This window comes from Somniosus microcephalus, chromosome 17 (genome assembly GCF_052327205.1).
Source record: "Somniosus microcephalus isolate GS21.2 chromosome 17, FLI_Smic_1.0, whole genome shotgun sequence".
Lineage (NCBI taxonomy): Eukaryota > Metazoa > Chordata > Chondrichthyes > Squaliformes > Somniosidae > Somniosus > Somniosus microcephalus.
The window spans coordinates 33,509,644-33,537,330 of record NC_141003.1 but is presented as its reverse complement, the minus strand read 5'-3'; the positions used below and the strand labels follow the sequence as shown (position 1 = coordinate 33,537,330).

At 45.9% G+C, this 27,687-nt stretch overlaps 1 protein-coding gene across 2 annotated transcripts in view; it reads right to left on the bottom strand.

Annotated features, from left to right (window-relative positions):
- Positions 1–27,687, bottom strand: part of lrrk2 (leucine-rich repeat kinase 2) — a 304,627-nt gene that overhangs the window by 118,886 nt on the left and 158,054 nt on the right. Inside the window, exons 16-21 of one of the 2 annotated variants that reach the window (XM_086010172.1) lie at positions 19,074–19,213; positions 14,542–14,658; positions 14,273–14,443; positions 12,354–12,615; positions 10,685–10,885; positions 9,913–10,001 (exon numbers count right to left, since the gene is read on the bottom strand). In XM_086010172.1, the coding sequence (XP_085866298.1) occupies positions 9,913–10,001; positions 10,685–10,885; positions 12,354–12,615; positions 14,273–14,443; positions 14,542–14,658; positions 19,074–19,213 (980 nt within the window). The remainder of the gene's footprint in view (positions 1–9,912; positions 10,002–10,684; positions 10,886–12,353; positions 12,616–14,272; positions 14,444–14,541; positions 14,659–19,073; positions 19,214–27,687) is intronic. The other variant, XM_086010173.1, reaches the window with a different exon arrangement.

Genomic DNA, 27,687 nt, shown 5'->3' with positions numbered 1-27,687 from the left:
GCCAGTGGTGGAGGGAGTGAATGTTTAAGGTGGTGGATGGGGTGCCAATCAAGCGGGCTGCTTTGTCCTGGATGGTATCGAGCTTCTTCAGTGTTGTTGGAGCTGCACTCAGCCAGGCAAGTGGTGTGTGTTCCATCTCACTTCTTATTTGTGCCTTGTAGATAGTGGAAAGGCTTTGTGGAGTCAGGAGATGAGACACTCGCCGCAGAATATCTAGCTTCTGACCTGCTCTTGTTGCCACAGTATGTGTGTGACTGGTCCAGTTAAGTTTCTGTTCAACGGTGACCCCCAGGATATTGATGGTGGGGGATTCGGCGATGGTAATGCCATTGAATGTCATGGGGAGGTGGTTAGACTCTCGCTTGTTGGAGATAGTCATTGCCTGGCACTTGTGTGGCACGAATGTTACCTGCAACTTATCAGCCCAAGCCTGAACGTCGGGTCTCGAATGTGGGTCCCTTACAGGCTGAGACAGGAGAAATTATAATGGGGAATAAGGAAATGGCAGAGAAATTAAACAAATACTTCGGCTGGAATTTTGCCGGTCCTCAGAGTGCGGGATTGGAGGTGGGACCGCTGTCAAAATGGCAAAGATTGACAGCGGGCAGGAAACCCGCTGTCATCCCACCTCCAATCAATCCTTCCAAGTGTCGGGTCCACGATTTGCGCATGGACCCGACACCTAGCAGCGGGACGAAGATTATAGCCACTTACCTGGCTGTTAACAGGTACTTGATACTTGTTAACAGGCGCTTTTTCAATTTTGCCGCTTCTGCCTCGGGTTCCCCGATGTCCAGATACCACGCCAGCTAAGTGTGGCATGTTGCGAGTCTGCAGTAATGTTTCTGCATTGATGACAACTGCAGAAGTGGTGTGAAGGATCCACCGGTGCGTTTCAGAGGTAAGAAAATCATTTTTTAATGTATTTTACTCTTTTTTGTAGGTAACAAGTTTTGAATTGGCTGTCTAGTCCCACCTCATTGGGCGAACCTCTCTCACCAGTGACAGATTGCTTCTGTAACCTCACCTGCAGCTGCCATCTGTTTTAGCCTAAGGAGGGAGTTACTGGAGAGCCTGGGTGCAAGAGCTCACCTGTGAACAGTCATTGTCAGTGTTTGCAGCACCTCACTGCTGTCAAAAACTGAGAAATGAGCTGTCAAAGAAAAATTGTGCGTGGTCCCTTTAAGAAAACCGGCAGATGACGCGTCATCAAATGACGTCATCTGACTGGCTTCTTCTTAAATGGGCCGGCAAACCCACAGGGCGGGCTTAACAATGCCATTGGGGGCGGGACTGGAACCCGGAAACCAGCTGATCCACTCCCAAGCCACATCCATTTGCAAAATCGCGAGCTTCGTGTCTGTCTTCATGGAAGAAGGCACAAAATACTTCCCGGAAATAGTGGAGAACCAAGGGTCTAGTGAGAATGAGGAACTAAAACAAATTAGTATTAGTAAAAAAATAGTACTGGAGAAATGAATGGGACTGAAAGCCGATAAATCCCCACGACCTGATGGATGCATTGGTTGTCATTTTCCAAAATTCTATAGATTCTAGAACGGTTGGAAGGTAGCAAATGTAACCCCACTATTTAAAAAAGGAGAGAGAAAACGGGGAACTACAGACCAGTTAGCCGGACATCAGTAATAGGGAAAATGCTAGAATGTATTATTAAGGACGTGGGCACTTAGAAAATAATAATAGGATTAGGCAGAATCAACACGGATTTGTGATAGGGAAATTGTGTTTGACAAAACTGTGGGCATTTTTTGAAGTTGTAACTAGCAGAATAGATAAGGGGGAACCAGTGGATGTGGTATATTTGGATTTTCAGAAGGGCATTTGATAAGGTGGCACACAAGAGGTTATTAAACAAAATTAGGGCTCATGGGATTGAGGTAATATACTAGCATGGACTGAGGATTGGTTAACAGACAAAAAACAGAGAGTTGGAATAAATGGTCATTTTCGGGTTGGCAGGCTGTAACTTGTAGGGTACTGCAAGGGTCAGTGCTTGGGCCTCAGCTATTCACAATTTTCCTCAATGATTTGGATGAGGGGACCAAATCTAATATATCCAAGTTTGCTGATGATACAAAGCTGGGTGGGAATGCAAGTTGTGAGGAGGATGCAAGGAGGCTTCACGGGGAAATAGACAGGCTAAGTGAGTGAGCAAGAACATGGCAAATGGAAGATAATGTGGAGAAATGTGAAGTTATCCACTTTGGTAGAAAAAATAGAAAAGCAGAGTATTTTTTTTAAATGGAGAGAGATTGGGAAATGTTGCTGTTCAGAGGGACCTGGGTGTCCTTGTACATGAATCACTGAAAGTTAACATGCAGGTACAGCAAACAATTAGGAAAGCAAATGGTATGTTGGCCTTTATTACAAGAGGATTTGAGTATGAGAGTAAAGACGTCTTACTGCAATTATATAGGGCCCTGGTGAGACCACACCTGGAGTACAGTTTACCCAAGGAAGGATATACTTGCCATAGAGGGAGTGCAATGAAGGTTCACCAGACTGGTTCTTGGGATGGGGGGGGATTGTCCTACGAGGACAGATTGAGTACACTAGGCCTATATTCTCTAGCTAGAAGAATGAGAGGTGATCTCATTGAAGCATACAAAATTCTTACAGGGCTTGACAGGGTAGATGCAGGGAGGATGCTTCCCCTTGCTGGGGAGTCTAGAACCAGGGGGGCACAGTCTCAGAATGAGGGGTCGGCCATTTAGGATTGATATGAGGAGAAATTTTTTCACTCAGAGGGTGGTGAATCTTTGGGATTCTCTCCCCCAGAGGGCTGTGGAGGCTCAGTCATTGAGTATACTCAAAACAGAGATTGATAGATTTTTGAATATTAAGGGAATCAAGGGATATGGGGATAGTACAGGAAAGTGGAGATGAGGTAGAAGATCAGCCATGATCTTATTGAATGGCATAGCAGACTCGAAGGGCCAAATGGCATACTCCTGCTCCTACTCCTATTTCTTATGTTCTTAAGAGGGGTAGGAGGAGGTTCATGTAGAGCATAAACGCCGACATAGACAGTTGGGCCGAAAGGATGCACAAGATGATATTCTGATTAATGGGCCAGAACTTCGGGTCCCCACGGGTGAGTACGCGCTGGGTTCTCACGCGTAGGCCCAACGAAAGCGCCTGTTTCGTGCATGCACTGCGCATGCGCGGGAAACCGGAACTTCCGTTCCCTTAAAGGAAGGGGTTCACAGGTCGAACATGTGCACCGGAGAGGCAGCGCGTACGCCTGGAACTTGCGTTTTTTTTCCAGGTTTTTCCGGGAGGGCAAGTCTCCAGGAGCTACGCTTATAAAAAGCAGTCACAAGGCCTGCTTTTAACAAGGTAAGTGGTGAATTAAGTAAAATTAAAACATTTTTTCTACAGGTTTATTTTTTTAAATACTTTAAAGGTAAATTTATTTTTAGCCCCATTAGAAACTAATTAATTTTTTCAAAAATTTAAATTGTTTAAAATAATTATTTTATGTAATTTATAGTTATTTTAAAAATGTGTTTTTAAAAAAAAATTATTTGAAGTTTTAGTTATGTTTTGGGGCTGAATTGTATTCATAGATTTGACAGGTCTGCCTGTCAAATCTATGAATACAGATTCCCTGCTACCATTGGCTCTCCATGGCCCACGTGATCCCACGGAACGCTTCGAACTAACTGCGCCCCTGGGATACGCAAGCACTGCGCGCCGGCAGTTGGAGCAGGCCCAGGATTGGAATCCCACGCGGGCCCACAGCACAACGGCCAGCGCGCTAGGTAAGTGCAGGTCAGAGGCTTGCACCCGCGGGAAGCCTCCGACCTGAATTTCTGGGCCAAGATGATGTAAAATGCAAGAATTATCATGAAATTAAAGTGTGCATAGTCCTGTTGAAACACTCAAGCCAAAATCTTCCTATATGTCCAATAAACTTGAGCCCCGAAATGCATGGGGGTCCACTCTACCAGCATAAATGAAGCTGTCAGCCATGTCTCAGTTGGTCACACTGTTACCTCTAAGTCAAAAGTGGGTTCATCTCCCACTCCAGAGACTTGAGCACAAAAATCTAGGCTGACACTCCAGTGCAACACGGAGGGAATTCTGCAATGTGAGAGGTGCCGTTTTTCAGATGAAACGTAAAACCGAGGCCCCATCTGCTCTCTCAGGTGACATAAAAGATCCCATGGTACTATTTCGAAGAGCAGGGGAGCTATCCCTGGTGTCCTGGTCAATATTTATCCCTCAAATCAACATCACTAAACGACAGATTATCTGGTCATGATCACATTCCCGTTTGTGGGAACTTGCTACGTGCAAATTGGCTGCCGCGTTTCCTATATTACACCAATGACGACACTTCAAAAGTATTTAATTGGCTGTAAAGTGCTTTGGGGTGTCCCGAGGTCATGAAAGGCGCTATATAAATGCAAATCTTTCTTTTAAATACAGCAAAGCAGAAGCCTAGCCAAAACCAGAGACCCCATCGTAAATCCAGGGGATGGGGTCAGTTGCACGGTTGTGGTAGGTACATTTTGCCTGCAAGCGTGAATGAGTAGCATCTGCCCCAAACCACCAGCTGCAATGTTGGAGCAGCTGCCATGCCACTGTGACAGCAGAAAGGAGGCCTGGTGAGGACCCAAGTAAAGTTCTCTTCTTCTACTCCCAATGGAGCAAAGGGGACCCTTTGATCTGAAAGAAATGATCTAAACTGCAGTCTGGTTACATGACTACCAACAATGATTTTGTTACTGGGCAACAACAGGATTGCTTCTGCAAGATAGTGCTAGTCCTACCAGTTTTTCCTCGGTGTGTTTTACTGTTTGCAGTACTCCAAATAGTGGCCTAGATAAGAATTGCAACAATTAACTAATTTCAAGGGAGATGAATGGGATCATCAATCCAGAGTGGAAGCTAAACTTAACAACTAGTCAGTCCATTGAGCCACCACAAACAATTACACATACAGTAGCAATTTAAGATAGCTTACCATTTTTTCAGGCAACTGGCACAAAACTGCTGAAAATTTTATTTGCCACAACTAGAATCTTTAAAACCACCACCTGAAATTGCACATTAAAATTAGCTGGCACATAATGTGATGAAATATTCCATTCATCACTGCCTGTGACTGTGGTCAGTTTCAGTGTCATTTCCCTTCCCCCAGTCCTCATTGTATTGTTTATTGGAATGTGCTGTGTGTAGGGCTCCGCCCATACCTGGCCCCTTTTGTAAGCTAGCTCAGTCTGGCCTCAGTCTCCAGAAGGAAGATACCTCTCTCTCTTACGTGTTACTTTCTAAGTTAATAAAAGCCTTGTTTTGTTTCGCTAACATCGAGTCTCGGAATTATTGAGGCACATCAATTTTATTAACTTATTTTTCAACACTATGGATCAACTCCTGAAACCCGAACGTTTGGATTTGGATCAACATGCTCCGGACGCATCAGCACGCTTCGGACACTGGTTTGAGTGTATGGAATTCTTCCTGGACAATTCCGCAGCCGTCAAAGACGCTACGAGGATGAGACTCGGAATTCTGCGGAATTGGGTAAGCCACCAGGTTTACCCCCTCATCCAAGACGCCGATACGTACCTGGCCGCCTGCGACATCTTAAAGGCACATTACCAGCAGCCTACGAATGAGGTGTATGCTAGGCATCTGCTCGCTACTCGCGCACAGCGACCTAGGGAATCGGTGGAGGAGTTCCTAAGCACCCTGAAAATGCTTGGCAAAGACTGCAAGTGCCGAGATGTAAAAGCCGCAGTGTACACTGACGAGCTTGTTCGCGATGCCTTTATCACAGGCCTCAGCTCCACTTACATCCGGCAGACTGCTGGAAAAAACGGGGTTGGACCTGAAACAGGCTGCGGACACCGCGCGATCCCTGGATGTGGCCCAGAGAAACTCGGACGCCTACTCTTCAGCCCGCGCCGTCCACGCCGCCACGTGTGCACCGAGGGCGCCGCCATCTTGGAAGGCATCTTCCCCGCCCGGCAGCCCGACACCGGCGGGGCCCCGCTCTCCCCCCAGAAGCCCTACGACAGCCGCGACGCGTCAGGGACCCAACTGCTACTTCTGCGGGCAGCCAAAACACACCAGAAACCTGTGCCCGGCAAAAGGCACCACCTGCTTTAAGTGCGGTAAGAAGGGGCACTTCGGGAAGGTGTGCAGAGGGAACCCCGCCAGAAAACCCGCCACCGCCGCGTGTGCGCCGTGGGAGCGGCCATCTTGGATGCCATCTTGCCCGACCTCGTGGGGTCCGCCATCGTATGAGCAGACAGCGTGGACGCCATCTTGTATCGATCAGGGCCCTACAGTGGCATCGGTCACAGTGGACCAGACCAGGCCGCACCCGCTATCCAAATCAATGGTGGACATCGAGGTAAACGGGTGCCGGGTTAAATGTTTAATTGACAGTGGAAGCACGGAGAGTTTTATCCACCCTGAACTGGCACAGCAACTCTCCCTAAAGGTGGTCCCTGCTCAGGGTACCATCTCTATGGCTGATAAAACCCAGACATAGACCATTCTGGGTTACTGCACGGTACAATTGGGTGTTAACGGAACTGTATACGATAATTTTAAAGTATTAATCATGAAGAACCTATGTGCGAGCGTGATCTTGGGCCTGGATTTCCAGTGCAACCACCAAAGCATCACGCTCAAGTGCGGTGGGTCCCAGCCGCCCCTCACAGTGTGCGGTCTGGCTACCCTGAAGGTAAAGCCGCCTTCGCTATTCGCGAACCTTACCCCTAACTGCCGGCCAATAGCGACCAAAAGCAGGAGGTACAGCTGGGAGGACAGGCGGTTTATCGCGACCGAGGTAGACAGGCTCCTGAAAGAGCGCATTATTGAACGCAGCAACAGCCCGTGGCGCGCCCAAGTGGTAGTGGTAAGGGGTAGCGAGAAGAAACGGATGGTGATCGACTATAGCCAAACGATCAACAGGTACACCCAACTAGACGCCTACCCGCTACCCCGCATATCAGAAATGGGGAACCAAATCGCCCAATACCGGGTGTTCTCCACCATCGACCTCAAGTCAGCGTACCACCAGCTCCCTATCAGACCAGAGGACCGCCCGTACACCGCCTTCGAGGCGAACGGACGCCTCTACCAATTCCTCAGAGTCCCCTTTGGGGTGACGAATGGGGTCTCGGTCTTCCAGAGGGAGATGGACCGCATGGTCGATGACCACCACTTGCAGGCAACCTTCCCCTACCTCGACAACGTCACCATCTGCGGCCACAATCAGCAGGATCACGACTCGAATCTCAAGAGGTTCCTGGAAACCGCACAAAAACTCAACCTCACCTACAACGAGGACAAGTGCGTTTACAACACCACGCGCCTCTGCATACTAGGCAGCGTGGTGGAGAATGGGGAAATCGGACCAGACCCCGACCGATTGCGCCCCCTACGGGAGCTGCCCCTGCCCAACACTCCCAAAGCCCTGAAAAGGTGCCTGGGGTTATTTTCTTATTATTCCCAATGGGTCCCCAACTACTCCGACAAAGCCCGCCCCCTCTTGAAAGCATCCTCTTTCCCGCTCTCTGCTGAGGCCCACGCCGCCTTCAAAAGCATTAAGCAGGATATTGAGCGGGCCACGCTACAGGCAGTGGACGAGAACACTCCATTTCAAGTGGAAAGTGATGCGTCTGACTTCGCCTTGGCGGCCACCCTCAACCAGGCGGGGCGGCCCGTAGCTTTCTTCTCGAGGGCCCTCCAAGGGCCCGAGATCAGACACTCCTCCGTGGAAAAGGAGGCCCAAGCCATCGTGGAGGCAGTGCGCCACTGGCGCCACTACCTAGCCGGCAAACGCTTCACCCTACTTACCGACCAGCGGTCGGTAGCGTTTATGTTCAATAATAAACAGAGGGGGAAGATTAAAAATGATAAGATTCTTAGGTGGCGGATCGAGCTCTCCACCTTCGAGTACGACATCATTTACCGGCCAGGGGCCCTTAACGAATCCCCTGACGCCCTCTCACGAGGGATGTGTGCCAGTGCCGCCGGGGATCGGCTACAGACCCTCCACAACGACCTCTGCCACCCAGGGGTCACGCGGCGGTTCCACTTCATAAAGTCCCGTAACTTACCCTACTCGATTGAGGAAGTTCGGTCTCTGACCAGGAACTGCCGCACTTGCACTGAGTGCAAGCCTCGGTTCTACCGCCCAGATAGAGCCCACTTAATCAAAGCTACACGGCCCTTTGAGCGGCTCAGCTTAGATTTCAAGGGCCCCCTCCCGTCCGTCGACCGCAATGTTTACTTCCTGAACATTGTGGACGAATACTCCCGGTTCCCATTCGCCTTCCCCTGCCCAGACATGACCAGCGCCACGGTCATTAAATGCCTCAACAGCCTGTTCTGCCTGTTCGGTATGCCGAGCTACATCCATACGGATAGGGGGCGTCCTTCATGAGTGAAGAGCTACGCCAGTACATGCTGTCCAAGGGGATCGCCATGAGCCGTACCACCAGCTACAACCCCCGGGGTAACGGCCAAGTGGAGCGAGAGAACGGGACAGTGTGGAAAGCAGTCACTCTAGCTCTAAGGACCAAGGGCCTCCCTATCTCCCGCTGGCAGGAAGTCCTCTCGGATGTGCTCCATTCGATACGGTCGCTATTGTGTACGGCCACTAATGCCACGCCTCATGAACGAATGTTTGTCTTTCCCCGGAAATCCACCTCAGGCGTATCCATGCCGTCATGGCTCTCCACCCCAGGTCCGGTACTCGTGCGAAGGCATGTGAGGGGCCACAAGATGGACCCTCTCGTGGAGCCAGTACACCTACTCCACGCCAACCCCCAATACGCATATGTCCGGCACGCCGACGGAAGGGAGGACACCGTGTCCATAAAAGACGTCGCCCCAGCCGGCATCGACAACAACCACGGCAATAGCAGCAACAACGATCACAGCAACTCTTACCCACCCACTACTCTTTCATCACCCCCGGAAGAACATCGACCAACGGCACCCCCACCAACTACCCCTTCAACAACCCTGGCGGCACCCCCGGCAGAGACCCAGGAGACTACCGGGGACACCCAGCCGACACCCGCGGCACCACAACAGCCACGTCGGTCGCAGAGGACTATCAAACCCCCGAACAGACTAAATCTATAGAAGGGGTGAATGTGATGAAATATTCCATTCATCACTGCCTGTGACTGTGGTCGGTTTCAGTGTCGTTTCCCTTCCCCCAGTCCTCATTGTATTGTTTATTGGAATGTGCTGTGTGTGTAGGGCTCCGCCCATACCTGGCCCCTTTTGTAAGCTAGCTCAGTCTGGCCTCAGTCTCCAGAAGGAAGATACCTCTCTCTCTTACGTGTTACTTTCTAAGTTAATAAAAGCCTTGTTTTGTTTCGCTAACATCGAGTCTCGGAATTATTGAGGCACATCACATCACACATTAAATACACTACGTGATTCCCATGGCATTGCTCTAAAAAAAATGATCAAAATTCAGTAGCTGACATCTGTGACTTGCTCATAAACTGAGCCTCAAACTTGTCCATGGGCCCAGGACTTGATCAGGCTCAATGCTTCACTTTCATTAGCTTGAATTTCTATTTTTGAAGTGTTAACAGTTATTCCAACTTGCATTCAGTTACAACTTTTAAATAGTTGGCGTTATTTCAACTTGGATGCTTCAAATTTCAGTTTTTGGTTTGGAACTACTGCTTTCTGTGTTTGCTGTGGAATTTCGATTTGTCCCTGCTAACCACGTGGTTAGCAATGATCAATTAGAAAGCAAGTTGGAAACCAACATATAAAAACAAAGAGATGGGGATAATGTGAGCACTAAAATCTATTCAAAAAAAGGGGCAACATACTAGATAGAACATTGACATTACTTTGTATTAGATCTTATTTTCTACTCAAATGTAATTTCCATACCAGAGAGCTGTAGTGTCTCAATTTTACTGTAGACTCGCTGTATGCTCCAGCGTGCAAATAGTTTGGATTTTGAAACAGGATATCACTCCCTAAATTTAAAAGAAAAAAAAAACTTTGGGATATTTGCAATTAACAGGGAAATGGAAATACAGCGAAACTGCTCTGTAGCAGACATTCAATACAACCAGCCTTATCGCAATTCAAATATAACCCAATTGCAAAGGTAATGATTGAACAAAGTTTGAAATCCTTTGTTTTAACCATGCAGTTTAATTTCATATAAACTAATATAAGCTACAGAAATACAAACTTTTCATGCTCAAATATTCTGCAGTTCATGATTGTTCTGACTTACAAACACATCCCCCCCTCCCTTGCATTTCAGTCATCAAAAAACAATGAACACCCCGAACACATCAGCAGGGCATGCAGTGCAGAGCAAAGTTGCAGACATGTTAATAAATTCTGGCATCATTCCTACTACAGGACCATGCACCAAACATTGATGGAAGAAATTCACACACACAAAAACATTTGTCCTTTTGAACAAATGCAAGTAAAATAGTCAAAACTGTCAATGGATCTATGCGAACCATAAGCATAAGTCATGTGCAAAATATCCTGCTTTTATAACAAGCAAGTGAATCCTATGACTAATTCATTACTTGATGATAGTGGCTGTAAACAGCCACTAAGACCCACAATGAACTAACTGGTGATAAAGCAAAAAGCTAAATCAGCGCAGCTGTTTCAATATCAATCAGAAGCTAACCTTCACTCTCCAAGTCATCAAATATGCTGCTTTCTTCTACATCAGTCGCTGACACATCCAACAATAGAGTGCAATCACTGCTCTTGTCCAATGCTTCCTCAGAGTAGCTCAATTCAGAATTTGTATTTGAATTCTGCATTACGAACAATCCCGATTCTGCCCCATCCCTTAGCAAAAATCTTGCCAAGGAAGCACCTGTGGCTAGAGCATGGAAGCAATAATCATTAGTTTGTCTGCTGTAAAAAAATAGAAATGCTGCAAAATCTGCCCAGCAATAGACATGCATATGCAAATGCATGTTTCTTATCCCCTCAGGGTGTGAAATCAGCACAAAGGGGAGGAAGTTCTAATGTCACGATAGTATTTGCTAGTTCAGGAATTCCTGCCCGCACCATGGGACATATTGGTTTGCCCCCAGAAGTAAAGCAACTGGAGTTGAGATAAGCTGTCTGTGAGAATCATTACGGAAAGAGAGAGAGTATCTTTCTGTGAACAGGGCGAGGGGGAGGGGGAGGGGGGGAAGGGAACAAAGTGCCATTGTAAATTGGTGGAAGAAATGAGTGCCACAGAATTGGAGGGGGAATGGTTTCCTCTTTGGACAAGAAGGGAGGAACAAAGCGTGCCTCGGAGAACCAGAGGAAGGGAATACATAGCTGTGAACTGATTAGAGTTGACGGAGTGGGTTCCTCAGCAAAAAGGAATCAGTAACTGTTCAGGTTGATTTTGGGGATGGGATAGTCTAATGTGTTTGTTGAACATGGATAAGCTCGAAAGATATTTATTTTTAAAATTGAAAAAGATGTCATCTGTGAAGTAAAAACATGCTGTAAACCAGAATGTACCACTTTTGAGGGTCAAAATACTAATGGTTTATGGGTGTGCACGCCCCAGGTCCTACATACCAGTATGTACATGAGATGTACCAGCATTTGGGAGCAATGTGTACGTCCCTAAACCTTCTATAAATCCCACTTAAAATCATATTAGGAGAATAACTTGGTTACATTTTTTCCCCAAATGCATGAATTGTAGAAACAGGAATCACATCCCTTTACATGGTTACTTGACATTTGTTAAAATCAACAAAGATGATGAACACACCTACAAATAGCCACTATATTAACAATCCAATGCATTATAAAGTATGACAACTATGGGAAACTCATTGCTAAGTTACTGGTGCTGTATACACAGTGAATTAAGAAAGGATTCTAATACGTGGTTTAGACTGAAGTTTCTAGGAATAGATGGTGCCACGTAACATTAAGTTTGATGATGTTAAGAATAAAGATGGCACAGTGTTACAGTACAAGCACTAATGTATTTTATAAAATTCAGATTAAATTCTCACTCCACTGAGCCCTGATCTCGGCTGAATCACTGTGATGCCAAGCAAAGACCAGGGGCCTCTTAGCAAGGGAGGAAAATCAGAACGAGGGCAATCATCAGGCTACCTTAGCAGCCAGGCGAGCAGCCAGCTCAGAACTGCACTATGGAAGCCTTGGAGCAGGTCACCCACTTCTTGGCTGCACATGATGAAGAGTCTGGGAAGAAGGCGAAAATCAGAAGAAAAACAGAATGTAAACACCCTCAGAAAATATTAGTTATACACCATACCAACATTAACTGTTAAAACTATAAAAGTCAAACAATCTATTCATGTACTTACTCAGCTGCTGTTTTGAAATGGGAAACTTTTCATCAGGAAACAATGGATGTAACCAAGCAGCTTCAATCTTGCTCATATGAAGTCCACCCAGGCAAATAGCCTTATTGTTTTGGTCCAATCCAAGTTTTCTTAAAAGCAAGCTTATGATTTTGTCATTACCCATCTTAATACTGTTAGCTAATGCTTTCCGAATATCTTGCTCACGTGCTCCACTGTTAAGCAAAAGTTCCACTAAAAACGGGTTGCTGCTTTTCTTACAAGCCTATGAAAACCATTAAGAAGTTGTTAAAACTCAAGTACTATTAATTTGACCAAGCAAAATTACAAAATTTTGTTCTCAGGATCCAAAAAGCATAATGAGTTTTTCTTTCACATAATGGGGGAAATTTTAACATGAAGGTGCGTGAGGGTTTAGGTGTGGGTGGGGGTGGGGTGGGGGGGTTTAAAGCTGGCAAAAATGCAAGCGTGTCAGGAAGCTGGTTCCAACCCGCCAACTTCTGCATTTAACTCGAGTCTGTTAGGCTGGTTGCCTATTAACATATACTAATCACTCAACTGGAGCGAGGGTTCAACACAGTTAACGTTAATGCCGCATCCACGGGTTTCCCCGGCCTTCCTGAAACTCGCCATTGAAAGCAAGACAAGAACACAATGGCAATTGAGGGGGGCGGATTAAAACTCTTGCAAATACAGCAATAAATACTCAGCACTCAGCTGCTTTATTACTTACTTGTGGGAAAGGGTTGTTTACAGTACTTTTGCTGAGTGTTTACTTTCTACACTTGAGGTTTTCAGAATCAGATCTGGTTGGGTGTCACCTTGCCTTAGATTGAGTCTCGGACGAGGAGAAATATGACCATCAGCAGCAGCAACAGGCTGCTGTTGATGTCCTTGGAGCTGGACATGACAGGGGAGAGCACCAGCAGCAATAGACTGCTGTTGAAAGACCTGCAGCTGGACAGCAGAGAGGGGAGCAGCAGAGGGATGCAGCTCACAGGAGGGTGTACATGCAGAGTTGAGCTTCCTTGACCTGTCACAACAGCAGTGCTTCTGGAGGCTGTCACGTCAGGTGGTGACAGACATCTGCAGCCTCCTAGAAGAGGACCTGCTCCCTGCTGGATCTGGTGGCCTCACATTACCAGTGGCTGTCAAAGTGACCACCGCCTTTTGTCTTTTTTTGCCTCCAGATCCTGCCAGTGCTCTGCCAGAAACATATCCAGGATCTTCAAGTCAGCGGCTCACAAATGCATCAGGTAGGTGACTCATGGGTTGTTTGCTAGGGCCGGCAATTGTGAACTGTGATGACGGCAGTCAGAATAAGCGGACGCTCGGGCTTGCGTCTGAGTCGATGATCGCGGGGGGGGCGGGGTGGTGTTCAGCGATTGTGGGTGGGTTTACAGGGTTACCTTGTTTGACCTGGAGGAAACACTCCAGCTCCTCCTGGCCCACAAGCAGTGCTGTAAAGACACCTTATGGATCCCGCCCTTCTCGTCTCCTTTTACCGGGTTTCCCAAGGCCCGGGAATCTCAGCAGTTAAAAAATAGAAACCTTGTTAAAATGGAGGCATGCAGCCTCCTTAAAAGGCTTCTACAACCAACCTGCCTGCCAAGAGCAGATTGGTCGCTTACCCCTCATCCTGCTTCTCCTCCATTAAAACCAAAAGTGGGTAGGTTGGGTTCGGATTTAAAATTTAACATTTTAACTTCCCACCAACCCAAACTCAATCAGTTTTTGGGGGTTAAAATTACCCCACAATATTCTTTGCTTTCAAATGGAAGTTGAATTTTCCATTTATGTCTGTGTTTCAGAACTTAAGCCACAATTCCACTACTACCTACGTTGGAATTTGGCAAAAGATGATTCTCGGTAGTAGAAATGGAGTTACAGCAGGCTTAGCATTCAAACAAAATTATATTTACCTGGTAAATCAGCGATTCATTTTTAGACTTCTGATTGACATCAGCCTTCAAGATGATTAAGTATTCTGCCATCATGACATTGTTTTCTGAGCAAGCACTCTCAAGCATCTGATTTCTCATTCCACGATCAATGGCCAACTTGGACAAACACTTACAGAGGAGGCTCTGCAACTAATCGTTTCAAAATAGGAACATAAAATAATTGCTCAGACAGAATTAAAAGTAATGTATCTCAAATTCTTGAAAACAAAAAGGAAATTTTAAATGACCTGCTCGTTTTTGCAATGTCTCATCTGATGAAAAATAAATGTGTCAATGTTGTATTCCTTGAAGATAATTACAACAGATGGTATGGTTTCAAAATACATCAAGGCTGCTTGGAAACCCTAAAAAAGGAGTAAATTTTCAATCACAATCTGATAAGAATTTCTACTGTATGCAAAATTACTTGCAACTTCTCAAAGCTTAATTCCATCAGGCTATTTTTGAAGTTAAGAAATTCCGGAGAAGGAGGGTGCTGAAAAGATTTACAAGAATGGTCCCAGGGATGAGGGACTTCAGTTAAGTGGATAGACTGGAGATGTTCTCCTCAGAGCGGAGAAGATTTGATAGAGGTGTTCAAAATCATGAAGGGTCTAGACAGAGAGAGAAAATGTTCCCATTGGCGGAAGGGTCGAGGACCAGGGTACACAGATTTAAGGTGATTGGCAGAAGGTCCAAAGGCAACATGAGGAATAACTTTTTTACGCAGCTAGTGGTTATGATCTGGAATGCACGGACTGAAAGGGTGGTGGAGGCAGATTCAATCGTGGCTTTCAAAAGGGAATTAGATAAGTACCTGAAAGAAAAAAAATTGCAGGGCTACAGAGAAAGGGCAGGGGATTGGGGCTAGCTGAAGTGCTCTTGCAGAGAACCGGCACGGGTTCGATGGGCCAAATGGCCTCCTACTGTGCCATAACCATTCTACGATTCTATGAAAGCTACATTTGCTGCTCAGTTTTGTAACTGTCTCTGCGGTAACACACTTGCTGAAAAATCACAACGCTCATCAACAATTTGGATGATAAAGGTGATGACCAGAGGTGAGTTTGCATATTTATCACCAACATCAAAATTTCCTTAACATTTAAAAATAAAATCATCAATAATAAACACAAAGTAAAGAAATAGCTTAAATGCCCTATCGATGCATAATGTTTGAAATCACATCAAAGCTGACCAAGGCGGGTCCGGGGCGGTGACGCGGTCCCAGCCCGCTCCCTACTGCAGCCCGCACTCGCCAAGCGATTTTTTAGTCGATTGGGCTCATTAAGCCCGCCCTGCGAGGTCCCCGGCCAATTAATAGGAAGTGGGTCTGATGACATCATTTGATAACGCGTCATCAGCCGGTTTCCTTAAAGGGGCCATGTTCAAATTGATCTTGACAGTTCTGCTGTCAGTGTTCTACAGCATTGAAGTGCTGCAAACACTGACAACACTGTACACGGCTTATGGAGGGAGTCACAGCACACAGAGAGGTTCTCTTCCCTTCCCATGGGCGGAAGAGACCTCCCCAGGAGATCAACGCAGCCTGGTTGCACATTGCACAGAGGACAGAAGCAGGGATGTCGTCAGGAGGACCAGGTTGCAGTGGCGCAAGCCTTTCAATGATCTGAGCAGATCACGAAATGTTACTGCCAAGCCACACTCAAACTCATCCTGCTGTGCTATTCATCACAGCCACATCACTCTGCCTTCCCTACCCGACTCCTGCACATCTTTACTCGCACCAACTTACCTTGCACCTCCACCAATCCCTCTCTATCTACATTATCACATCCCCATCTCACTAGTCACCCCTCACACTCACCCGCAACCTACTGCAAGCATACGAACTAACACACAAGGGTAGGCACCTGTGTGGTTTAACCAATGTTTCTGTTAAAGTGTTGTCAAACATTGAAATCTATATTTTCAACACTTCACCTTATTGGACAGCTCTGTGCTCACCTTTGGAAGTGTCTTAGTGAGTTCCAGCGAAAGTTGAGACATAACTTCCCCCTCCCAACCAAATTTTGAGGAGTGTGAAAGGAATGGCTTGGACATTGTAGGGATGCTTTATGGTGCTGGTGTGGGGTGGTGTCAGCCTGGCGCATCATGTGGCAGCCAGGGTGTGCAGCGTCAAGTGAACTAAATCTAGCCATGGTGGTGCCACCGCTGGTCTCACGGGCAGCAATGTGCACAGGTGCTGATGCCCGGTGTCCTGTGCAGCATCAGGTGATTGCGGAGAAGGTTGGTATTGTTGTTGGTGATGTTGGCGTGCCTGGTGATGTTGGTGTTGGGGCTGATCATGGAAGGATTCAGGGGACCAATGTGAGATATTTTCCAAGGGCACCAATGTTGCTGGAATAGGTAGCAGCTGAAGTTGAGGTGACAGAAGCGATCGGTCAATGGTGAGAGCTTGCTCCAAGGGGTGACCGTGGATAGAGAGAGTTTACTCCAAATAGTCCTAAACTGCATAAAGCTCAAAATTGTGTTCCAACTCCTGAAAGCTCAAGCTTCTGACATTGGAAAGTGACCAGCTGTGAAATGGTAGCTTTCATACCACTTTTCCAGCGGTCACCTATTCACAGCAATGGGGAGGCATAGAGAACCCAACCTACTTACCTGACGTGATCTCCGTTAAAAAAGTGGGAAAATAAAAATAGGCTGGCAAAATAGTAGTTAACAAGTATTTAACTATCTTAAATGCCTCCCCCGCCACTTGGTGTTGGGTCTGTTCTGAAACCGTAGATCTGACACTTTAGAAACTTACATGGAGGCGGATTTGGAGCGGGTTCCCAATCCGCTGTCAATCATTTCGATTTTGGCAGCAGACCCACCTCCGAACTCACACTCGGAGCACCGGCAAAATCGCGGCCCAAAAGTGGAGCAAGGATTATAATATGTAATATTTTGCCAACCAGATGATACTTTACTGCTCAGTCAGACAACAATCTTTCACTTTTGCACTGCCAACACAAAGATAAGCATAAATGAAGAAGGCCAGTTGGCCCATTCAGCTCATTCTTCCAGAGAAAACTATGGTCTCCCATCACAGCACTATGAAGAAGTGCTTCTTAACTTTTGCTAGTTTGTATCGATGTCCTCTTGTTCCAGTCATGCATTAATCTGAAATGTAGCTTGAGTGACACTGATAATCTATAGGCCAATGTGGTACTCATAGAATCACAGTATGACACAGCACAGAAGGTGGTCATTCGGCCCATCATGCCTCTGCCGGCTCTTTGGTAGAGCTATCCAATTAATCCCACTCCCCTGCTCTTTGCCCATAGCTCCTGTAAATGTTTTCCCTTCAAGTATTTATCCAATTCCCTTTTGAATGTTACTAATGAACCTGCTTCCACCACCTTTTCAGGCAGTACATTCCAGATCACAACAACTCTGTAAAAAAAGTTTCCTCATGTCACCTCTGGTTCTTTTACCAATCACCTTAAATCTGTGTCCTCTGGTTACTGACCTTTCTGCTACTGGAAACAGTTTTTCCTTATTTATTCTATCAAAACCATTCATGATTTTGAACACCTTTATCAAATCCCCTCTTAACGTCCTTCTCTGCTCTAAGGAGAACAACCCCAGCTTCTCCTGTCTCTCCACATAACTGAAGTCCCTCATCCCCAATATAATTCTAGTAAATCTCTTCTGCACCCTCTACAAGGCCTTGACATCCTTCCTAAAGTGCAGTCTCCAGAATTGAACACAATACTCCAGCTGAGGGCTAAAAGTTTAGCATAACTTCCTTGCTTTTGTACTCTATTCATGTGTACTCCACTGTGGGCTGAGACCTCACTACAGAAAATGGGTTGAGTCTATGCAAAATTCACTTAGGACCATTTGAGACAGGCAAAAAGACATTTGGATCCATTAGACTAGGCTGGATTCAAGTCCACATACTAAACTACAAGAGAATACACTGCCATAACAAATATCGGGTCTCCGTAGATACCTTCAGTGGCACCACTCACTTCCAAAAGTGGATCCCATACATCTTCAATGCCAAAGTCAACTCACAATGCCCAATATCTACTTGCACGATAGCATAACTCAGAAGAAGGAACAATACTTCTCCCCTAATACATGAACTGGATATTATGTCTTTTGCACAGGCTCCAGTCTTCAATCTTTTCAATAGCAGACCATGAAAACTCTCGTTCAGACATGGCCAGATACTGATCATTAAGCTGCTTTATTTCATGGGAATTGAACACAGAGCAATTGTAATGATTGGATTCACTGAATTCAAAATCAGCACAACTTGTCTTGGCCTCATACAAAAATATTGAACAGTCTAAATTTCCCCACATCAGTGTCTCATCTTACTTGACTTGAACAAAACAAATGCTAACTGTCCTCCTGTATGATAAATTTCAGATCTGAATCAAAAATCTGACTGACTGCCAGCCAGTGTCTTTGTTTTTATCACGTGTTCACATCTAGAAGGGAAAGCGTGGCCTACCACCCCTGCCAAGCACTTGGGACTGTAGACTTCTATGCACAAAGGGTGCAAGGTGTTAGCCGATTAACAAGACAGGCTAACAAATTGTCTATTTTTCAGCGTCTTTGGGGAAACATCAAAACTTATTCCATTTGCATTTAATCAACGTTCATTTCCGTGCCTTCTTTTTAAAAAAAAAAAAAATATGAATACGCTTTGCTTTATACACCTAAAATTGAAGTGTGGAACAATAAAAAAAAATCCCAAAAGTTAACACTACCCTTTCTTCTTTAGCTTTTATGCAATTATACTTTTACAATAACCTACCTGTATTTGCACTTCTGCGTCCTCTTCATATCTGCGTAACGTTTCCATCAGAATTTTTGCCAACAAAACCAAGAATTTATGGCACAAATCCTTCTTAGGAACAAGGACCCTCAGAAGTTTCAGACACAGATACTGAATTTCTGAAACAGATCAATGTGGAACACATTGAATGATTCATTAATGTGAAAAAAGTTGAATACTTATAGAATAATTATTCCCTATATTCATCTCCGTTGGCACAATGGAGCAGCCACGTGTGGAGAACATAAAAATAAACCGTTTTCAATTATCTTTACACTTCATGATGGAATGGTTATACATCACCTTAGCAATTTGCCCAGCATACTTTGACAACATCTCCCAGCCTCACAACCTCGACAAAGGTTAAGAGAAGGAAAATTATGGGAACACCATCACCTCCAAGTCACATACGACCCTGACTTGTACACATACCACCTGCCATTCCTTCATCTTGCTAGGTAAAATCATGGAATTCTCTGCCGAATACCTTTGTGAGAACATTAGCACAAGAACTGCAATAGTTCGAGGAAAAGGCCCACCATCACTTTTTCAGGGCAACTAGGCATGAGCAATAAATACAGCCTTGCCAACATTGCTCACATACCAAAGAACAAATAAAAACAAATGAATACATGTGGTGCAACTGGTCTACTGGCCATCTGAAGTACTGCAATCCAAACTTATTCCTTAGAGCTGATCTACAGAATTCCAGCTTGGCTCAGGGTACCACTCTTGCCTGAACAGAAGGTTAGGAATTCAAGTCTCCCTCAAGGACTTCTGCACAAAATCTAGGGCTGCATTGTTGCAGGTCCCACGGCACTATTCAAAGAAGAGTAGGGGCGTTTCTCCTGGTGTCCTCGCCAACATTTATCCCACAACCAACACCACCTAGGCAGATTAAGTGGTCTTTTATCTCATTTGCTGTTTGTAGAAGCTTGCTGTGAGCAAATTGGCTGCCACGATTGCCTGCTGGTTACACTTTAAAAGTAATTAATGAGCAGCGAAGCCCTTTGGAAAATCCGGAGGTCATGAAAGGCACTATGCAAATACAAATTCTTTCTTTCTTTACATGTTTCCTGTGTCAGCAAATTTTTGTTCAGGTTTAAGGTCACTGTGATGTTAAAACAAATCGTGATATCACAATAATAAAGCTACTCAAATGACAGGAGTAGATTTATGACTACAATTAAACCTACACACTAGAGCCTTGAACCCATCCTTCCAATAACTAGCAGAATTATTGCAGAACAAAGCCCTGTACAAAACATCACCTCATTCCACAGCTTGTGTTATTTGTATTTCACCTGCTTTACTTGGTGAATAAAATAAGATGTTTCCTTTGCTACTTGTTTTTGTTACACTTGTTTTCATTTTCATGCCTTGGATAATGCTATGGGATATGTGAAAAATTAAAGTTTGGGACGCTCAATTATCCCAAGCAGAGGGGGAGGTTCCCTCCATTATAAAAGTATAGCAACAAAAACAACTTGTATTTCTGCAACATGCTTCACATACAATGCACTTGATCAGATGGAAAAAGGTAGATACAGATGAAATAGAAAAGATTAAAAGAATTGGAAGAGGAAAAGAAGGACTTAAGACAGTTAAAGAGAAGGGTTTGCGGAAGGCTTTTAAAAGCATGAAGAGAGGTGACAAGGTAAAGAAATTTTGGTTATAGAATTCCAGAGTGGAAGGTAATATTGGCTGAAAGAATGGCCACCAATGCAGGCAACGAGTAACTGAATACCAAAGCAATGAAAGATTGATTTGGAGATATACAACTGGAGGAAATGACTATGGTCGGATTGGTTGAACCCATGAAGGGATTTGAAACTAAGAACGAGGATCTTAAAATCAATTTTTGGATACAGTGAGTCAGAACAACTTGACAAAGATGGGTGCAACAGAGTACAGGAGTTTGTGTCAGAGATTACATGAGCTGAAGAGTTCTAAATAAAGTTAGTTTGTAGAGGGTGGAATTGGGAGGCCATTTAGAAGAGCATTGTAGAAGTCAAACCTCGAAGTAGTAGTTATGGAGAAGTAAGGACAAAGGTGGGCAGCATTTTAGAGGTGAAGGAAAGCAATCTTTGCAATTAATCAGATGTGAGAACGGAAGATCCACTCAGGATGGAAAGGTACATCACTGGAGTTAGCCTGGGGATGGCAACAGGAATAGAGGCCAGAAGCATGTAGGTGACGAGATAGAGTGGTCGACAGTTGAAAGCAGTGGATAAAATGAGGAGAGATAATGAGCCATGGATAATGATGGGTCAATTAACTAATAACTACAGAAACACTTGGGGAGCAATTTTCCCAGCCCCAAGGAGGCGGGTTTGGAGGCAGGACAGTTGGCAAAATGGCAAAAACTGAGGGCGGGTTCAGAACCCGCCTCCGTGCAATTTTGCCGGAGGCGGGTTTGAGGGGTGCGATTCGGTCCCGCCTCCATCAGTCCAGAGAGGCAGTTAAGACCCTTAAATAGTAGGTAAGGGCCTCTCTAATCCTATTTTGACAGACCGTCATTATTTTACCACATTTTCAGCGTGTTCCACGACTCTCCTAAGCCACGCCAGCTAAACCTGGCAGGTTGACAAGTGGGTGGCCTCCTCACAGCTGCAGCTCCACCATTAAAACAGAGCTTTCGTCAGGGATCAGTTGCAGGTGGCAGAACTTTTGTTCCAAAGGTCTTTCAGCACTTTTAGCAGGCCTACCGAAGTCGGAGATGCTGCAGCTTCTATCTCTCAACCGTGGGACCTTCTTAGAAGACCCTCTCCCCGCTTGGACTGAGCGCTTCCCCAACGGAGGTATCTGCCAGCAGCATGGGAACCATTTATTTCCTTTCACCATGGAGCTCAGATTCAGATGAGGAGCAGCCACGGCAGCAGCAGAAGCGCCAACCTCCTGCTCACCCACCTGATGCTGCACAGGGCAGAGGGCGCCAGCGCAAGGAAGCACGTCACCACAGGAAATACCCCCCTCAGGGTTTACAGAGGATGAGCTACCTCAACATGAGTGAGCAGCAATGCCAAAGGAGGCTGAGACTTTCACGAGATGTTGTCGGAGACATCTGCGCTCTACTGCGCCAACATCTGGGGCCCAAAGGAGCGGGTGGAAACCCCTTACCACGGGCTGTCAAAGTCACCAACGCACTCAACTTTTTTGCCTCAGGCTCCTTCCAAGGATCATCAGCGGCATCTCAGAGTCGGTCGCCCACAGTTGCATCACGCAGGTTACCAATGCCCTTTTCGCAAAGGCCCACAATTACATCCACTTCTCAAGGGATCAAGCAAGTGTAACCACACGTTCAGTTAGCTTTGCAAATATGGCAGGCTTGCCAATGGTGCAGGGCGTCATAGACTGCACACAACCCAGCTATCTTTGTCAACCGCAAGGGCTTTCACTCCCTCAACGTACAACTGGTGAGTAACCACAAGGAGATTTTGCAAGTTTGCGCCAAGTTCTGTGGTGGTTGCCATGACTTTTTCATCCTGCAGAACCTCTAGTGTTCCTCCACTTTTCAATCTACCAAACCAACTTAACAGATGGCTCCTTGGTGACAAGGGCTACCCCTTGAAGAAGTGGCCAACGAGGCTGAAGAACGCTACAATGCCAGCCACATTTCGAAAAGGTCCATCATCGAGCAAACCTTTGGCTTGTTGAAGATGCGATTCCGATGCCTTGACAGATCATGTGGAGCCTTGCAGTATTCAGCAGCCAGGGTCTCCAGAATGGTCGTGGTCTGCTGTGCACTGCACAACATGGCACAGCGTCGTGACTTGCAGCTTCCTGATGAGCAAGTGGCTCAGTTCATAGCCTCCTCAGATGAGGATGAGGAGCAGGAGGAGGACCGAGCACCAGCCTATTGACCACCAGCAGCACGCGAGCACATGGCTGTCTGTGATGCAAGGGACGCACTTATCCTGGCCAGATTTGCATAGGTTGCCCATGTCCTTGGCTCCATCTTAAGACATGATAGACATTGGACATGACTCTCTGGCCTCCATTCACTCTGGCCACCAACCTGACCACGCAAACATTGCGGAGCCCGCAATATGGAGCTGCCTAAGGTGAAACAACAGATGCCATCATGCCAACAGTTTGCCATCAAAACATTTTAATACTTTCAAACAGGGATGGCATTTCGTCAATAAACATAAACATTCACCCAAGTGGCTACTGTTGTATCCATGTGTTAATGGAGACACGGAATGCAGGAGTTGGTTTCACAGGTGTTTACTGAACAAAGTCTGGAGGTGAACTAACAGATACAAGACACTATACAGGCTTATATAGCCCGAGTGGCCATTACCGGCATTACAGTACACAGGGGCTCTTAAAGGCACATACACCACAATTCCTCCCCTTTTAGACAACCAGTACATAACATTTTAAGTAATCATTAATTAACATGTTACAAGAACAATAATCTACACATTTGCTGCAGTTAATCAATTATAAGTCAGTCTCTCTGGAGGCTTCCTGACTCGGTCCGGATAACGCCTCGGTGGTGTAGTAGGTTTTGGTGGTGTAGTAGGTTCTTTTGGCAAGGTCGATTCGGCTTGAATGCCAGTGTCGGGTTCATCTGGTTCCAGTATCAACGGATCGGAGGTAGATACTATGGGTATCTCTGCTTCATCATTAGGCGTATAGAGTTGTGGTGTAGGTTGTCCCTTTTCGGATGACTATGATCTGGTCAGCATGGCGCCTTATTATGCTTTCTCCAATGTCCACGGTATACATCAGCGGTCCTAGTCGTGTGCAAATAGTTCCAGGCTGCCATTTCTCGGTACGGTAGTCCCGGGCCAAAACTTGTTGACCTATCTGGAAGGTTCTAGTTGGCCTTTCATTCATGCCTTGAAATTGCCGGTTCTCCAAGTCCCTTCTGATGTTTGGCTTGATCAAATCCAGCCAGCATCTTAGGCTTCTATTGAAGAACATCATGGCAGGAGTTTGGTTTGTAACCACGTGTTGCATTCCTGTATGCAAACAAGAAGTTATCTACCTTATGCTGTAGATTTATGTCTTCATTACCCATGGCCTTGATGGCCTTCTTGAAGGTCTGGACAAATCTTTCAGCTAATCCATTGGTGGCGGGATGGTATGGGGCGGACGTGTAGTGCTTAACCCCATTGTTTTTTTTAAGAACTTCCTCAATTCTTCGGACACAAATTGCAGTCCATTATCAGAACAGATCTGTTCAGGCAGCCCATTCCTGGCAAATATGGTCCTTAATACTGTGATGGTTTTTTCCGTGGTGGTGGAGGACATCTTTATTACCTCCGGCCACTTGGAGTGTGCATCAACCGCGATTAAGAACATGGAGTCCATAAATGGACCAGCAAAGTCGATGTGTACCCTTTGCCATGGAGATGAGGGCCACTCCCATGGATGTAGAGGGGCTTGTGGTGGGGCGTTTTGGACCTTCTGGCATCCTAGGCAGCTCTTGGTCATTTCTTCGATGTCTCCATTGATACCTGGCCACCACACAAACGCTCTGGCTAGGTTCTTCATTTTCACTCCACCCAGATGCCCCTCGTGAAGCTCCTTTAGCACTTTATCCGGGAGTTTGGGTGGAATCACCACTCTGGATCCACACATCAAGGTTCCTCGGCACACTGACAGCTGTTCTCTTCTTTACGAGAATGCTGGCAACAGTGGTTCGCCATGTGCTGGCCATCCCTTCACCGGTAAATCGTAGACTCGAGAGAGAGAGAGAGAGAGTCGGGTCATTTCTCGTTTCCTTTTCAATGGCAGAATTTGTTACTGGTAGACCTTCCACTATGGTTGAGTGGAACATCTCCACTGGGTCCACTGTAGGTGCCTCTTCTACCGTTGGCAACGGTAGGCGCGATAAACCATCAGCATGCCCATGCTGTTTTGATCCTTTGTATTCTATGTCCTATTGGTGTGCCCCTAGGAAAAGGGACCACCTCTGTAGCCTTTGCGCTGTCATAATGGGAACACCCTTTTTAGGGTTGAATATGGAGACGAGGGGTTGATGGTCAGTCAACAAGGTAAATTTTTGTCTGTGTAGGTAATGGTTGAATTTCTTCACTCCCCATACCAGGCTGAGTGCTTCCCTGTCGATCTGGGCATAGTTACGCTCAGCTGAGTTCAATGAGCGTGACGCAAAAGCTATCGGCCGCTCCGAGCCATCAGGGAATCTATGCGATAATACCGCTCCTACGCCGTAAGGGGACGCATCGCACGCCAGTCTGATTGGCAGTGATGGGTTGTAATAAGCCAAAACTTCCTTGGACGTGATCAAGCCTTTCCATTTATGGAAGGCACGTTTACAGTCTTTGCTCCATTTCCAAATTACTCCCGTTTGTAGCAGTTCGTTAAGAGGGTGCAGAAGAGTTGACAAGTTCAGTAAAAATTTATGATAGTAATTTATCAATCCCAGGAACGACCTTAATTGTGAGACATTTCCAGGTGCTGGGGCTTTTATGACCGCTTCAATTTTTTCAGGTGACTTATGCAACCCTTCCTCGTTAATTAATGTGGCCACAATATGATATTTGTTTCTGGAAAAATTCACACTTGGGGCGATTTGCTCGTAGGCCCCGTTCTTTCAGCCTAGTGAGCACCTGCTCCAAATTGGCAAGGTGCTCGTTGTCGTTTTCTCCTGTCACAAGGATGTCGTCTAGGTAGCACTGAGTCCCCGGAATCCCTTGCAGGACTTGCTCCATAGCTCTTTGCCAGATAGCTGGAGCTGATGCTACTCCGAAAACCAGTCGATTGTACTGGTACAGACCTTTGTGTGTGTTTATCGTGAGATACTTTTTAAGAGGCCTCTTCAACCTCCATCTGTAGATATGCTTGTGCCAAGTCAATTTTGGTGAAACGTTTCCCTCCGGATAGTGAGGCGAAAATATCTTCTATCCTCGGAAGAGGATACTGTACCGTGTGAAGAACCGGGTTTACAGTCACCTTGAAGTCACCACAGATGCGAATTTTTCTCTGTTCTTCAGATTTATCATTATTCAATGTTTTCTTCATGACCGGGACAATGGGTGTTGCCCACTCGCTCCAATCTATCTTGGATAATACGCCTGCCTTTTCCAAATTCTCCAGCTCTGCCTCGACTGCTGGACGAATTGCGTATGGCACCGGCCTTGCCTTAAAAACTTGGGAATTGCCGCATCTTCCACTTTTATTGAGGCGGTGACGCCTTTCAAGGTTCCTAGTTCCTGTTGAAACACTTCCTTGGCGTTGGCCAAGATGTCTTTTAATCGTTCAGGTATGACGTCATCATAATTTTTTTTCTTACTGCTCACAGTCAGTGCCTGAATGGAGTGCCAGTCTAAACGTATCTTCCTGATCCATTCACGTCCCAACAGCGGTGGACAACCATCTTGCAGAACGTATAAATACAACTTCTGTATTTCCTTGCCGTTGTATACAACAGGCACCCTTATTTTCCCTCTAGGGTATACTTTCTGCCCCGTATATGTTTTCAAGATAATGGATGTGTCTTTCAAAAGGTATATGCGGAAATAGCCGCTCGTAATCCCGTCGACTTATGACGGTCAGAGCCGATCCTGTATCTAGCTCCATTTTAACTGGGGACCCCGCTATCGTGAGGGTAACCCAAATGGTCTGGTAATCATCTTTGGCAATTACATTATGTAATTTGAGACAGCTTAGTCTCTTGTTTCCGGAGTCGCTATCGCTCTTCTGGTCTTCGGAGCTAATGTCCGTCATCATTTGTACCTTTCTGTACTTTTCTTTATTGATTTTTTTCCTGTCCGTGGATTTTTTGTTTCCAGATCGGCATACACGTGCAATGTGTCCAATCTTTCCGCATTGCCTGCATGCTTTGTCCTTGAACCAGCAGTCCCTCTGGTCATGGGTGGATCTGCCACAGCGATAACATCTCTCGAAACCCTGTGTCATTTCATGGGTGCCGAAGTCCTGTGGCTTTTGCTGTATCTCTGCAGCTCCTCTTGCGGCTGCTTCATATGATACAGCCACACTGAAAGCCTTGTCCAGTGTCAAATCTTTCTCAGAAAGTAGCCTTTTCTGTGTTCCTTCACTTAGGAGACCGCAGACGAATTTGTCTCGAAGAGAATCTGCCAGTCCTGCCCCGAAATGGCAGTGCTTTGACAGCTTCCTTAATTCGGTGAGGTAATCAGCGTTACTTTCATTCTTGTGCTGATTCCTCCTGAAGAATTTGAATCGTTCCACTATCAGCAGCGGTGTTGGGTTTAAGTGCTCCTGTAGGGTATCAACAATCTCCTTAAAATTCTTGTCCTTCGGTTTGGCTGGAGTGATTAAGTTTCGTAACAGCCCATATGTCCTTGCGCCCATTAGATTTAGAAGTACTGATGCCTTTTTATCATCCTCTATTTCATTTGCTGTGCAATATACCTCCACTCTTTCCACATATGTGGTCCAATCCTCTATATCGCTATCGAAATCAGTAATATTGCCAGTCTTAGGCATCCTGAAAAAAATGGCGCCTCCCGCGCTTTCCCGCCGCTGCTGACAACACTGTTCTCCGCGGTTTTTATTTACATAGGTATTTTTAATAGGTGGAGACTCGTTCCCGCCGGACTCTCTGGGACTTTACCCTCCCTCTGCTTGGTCCGAA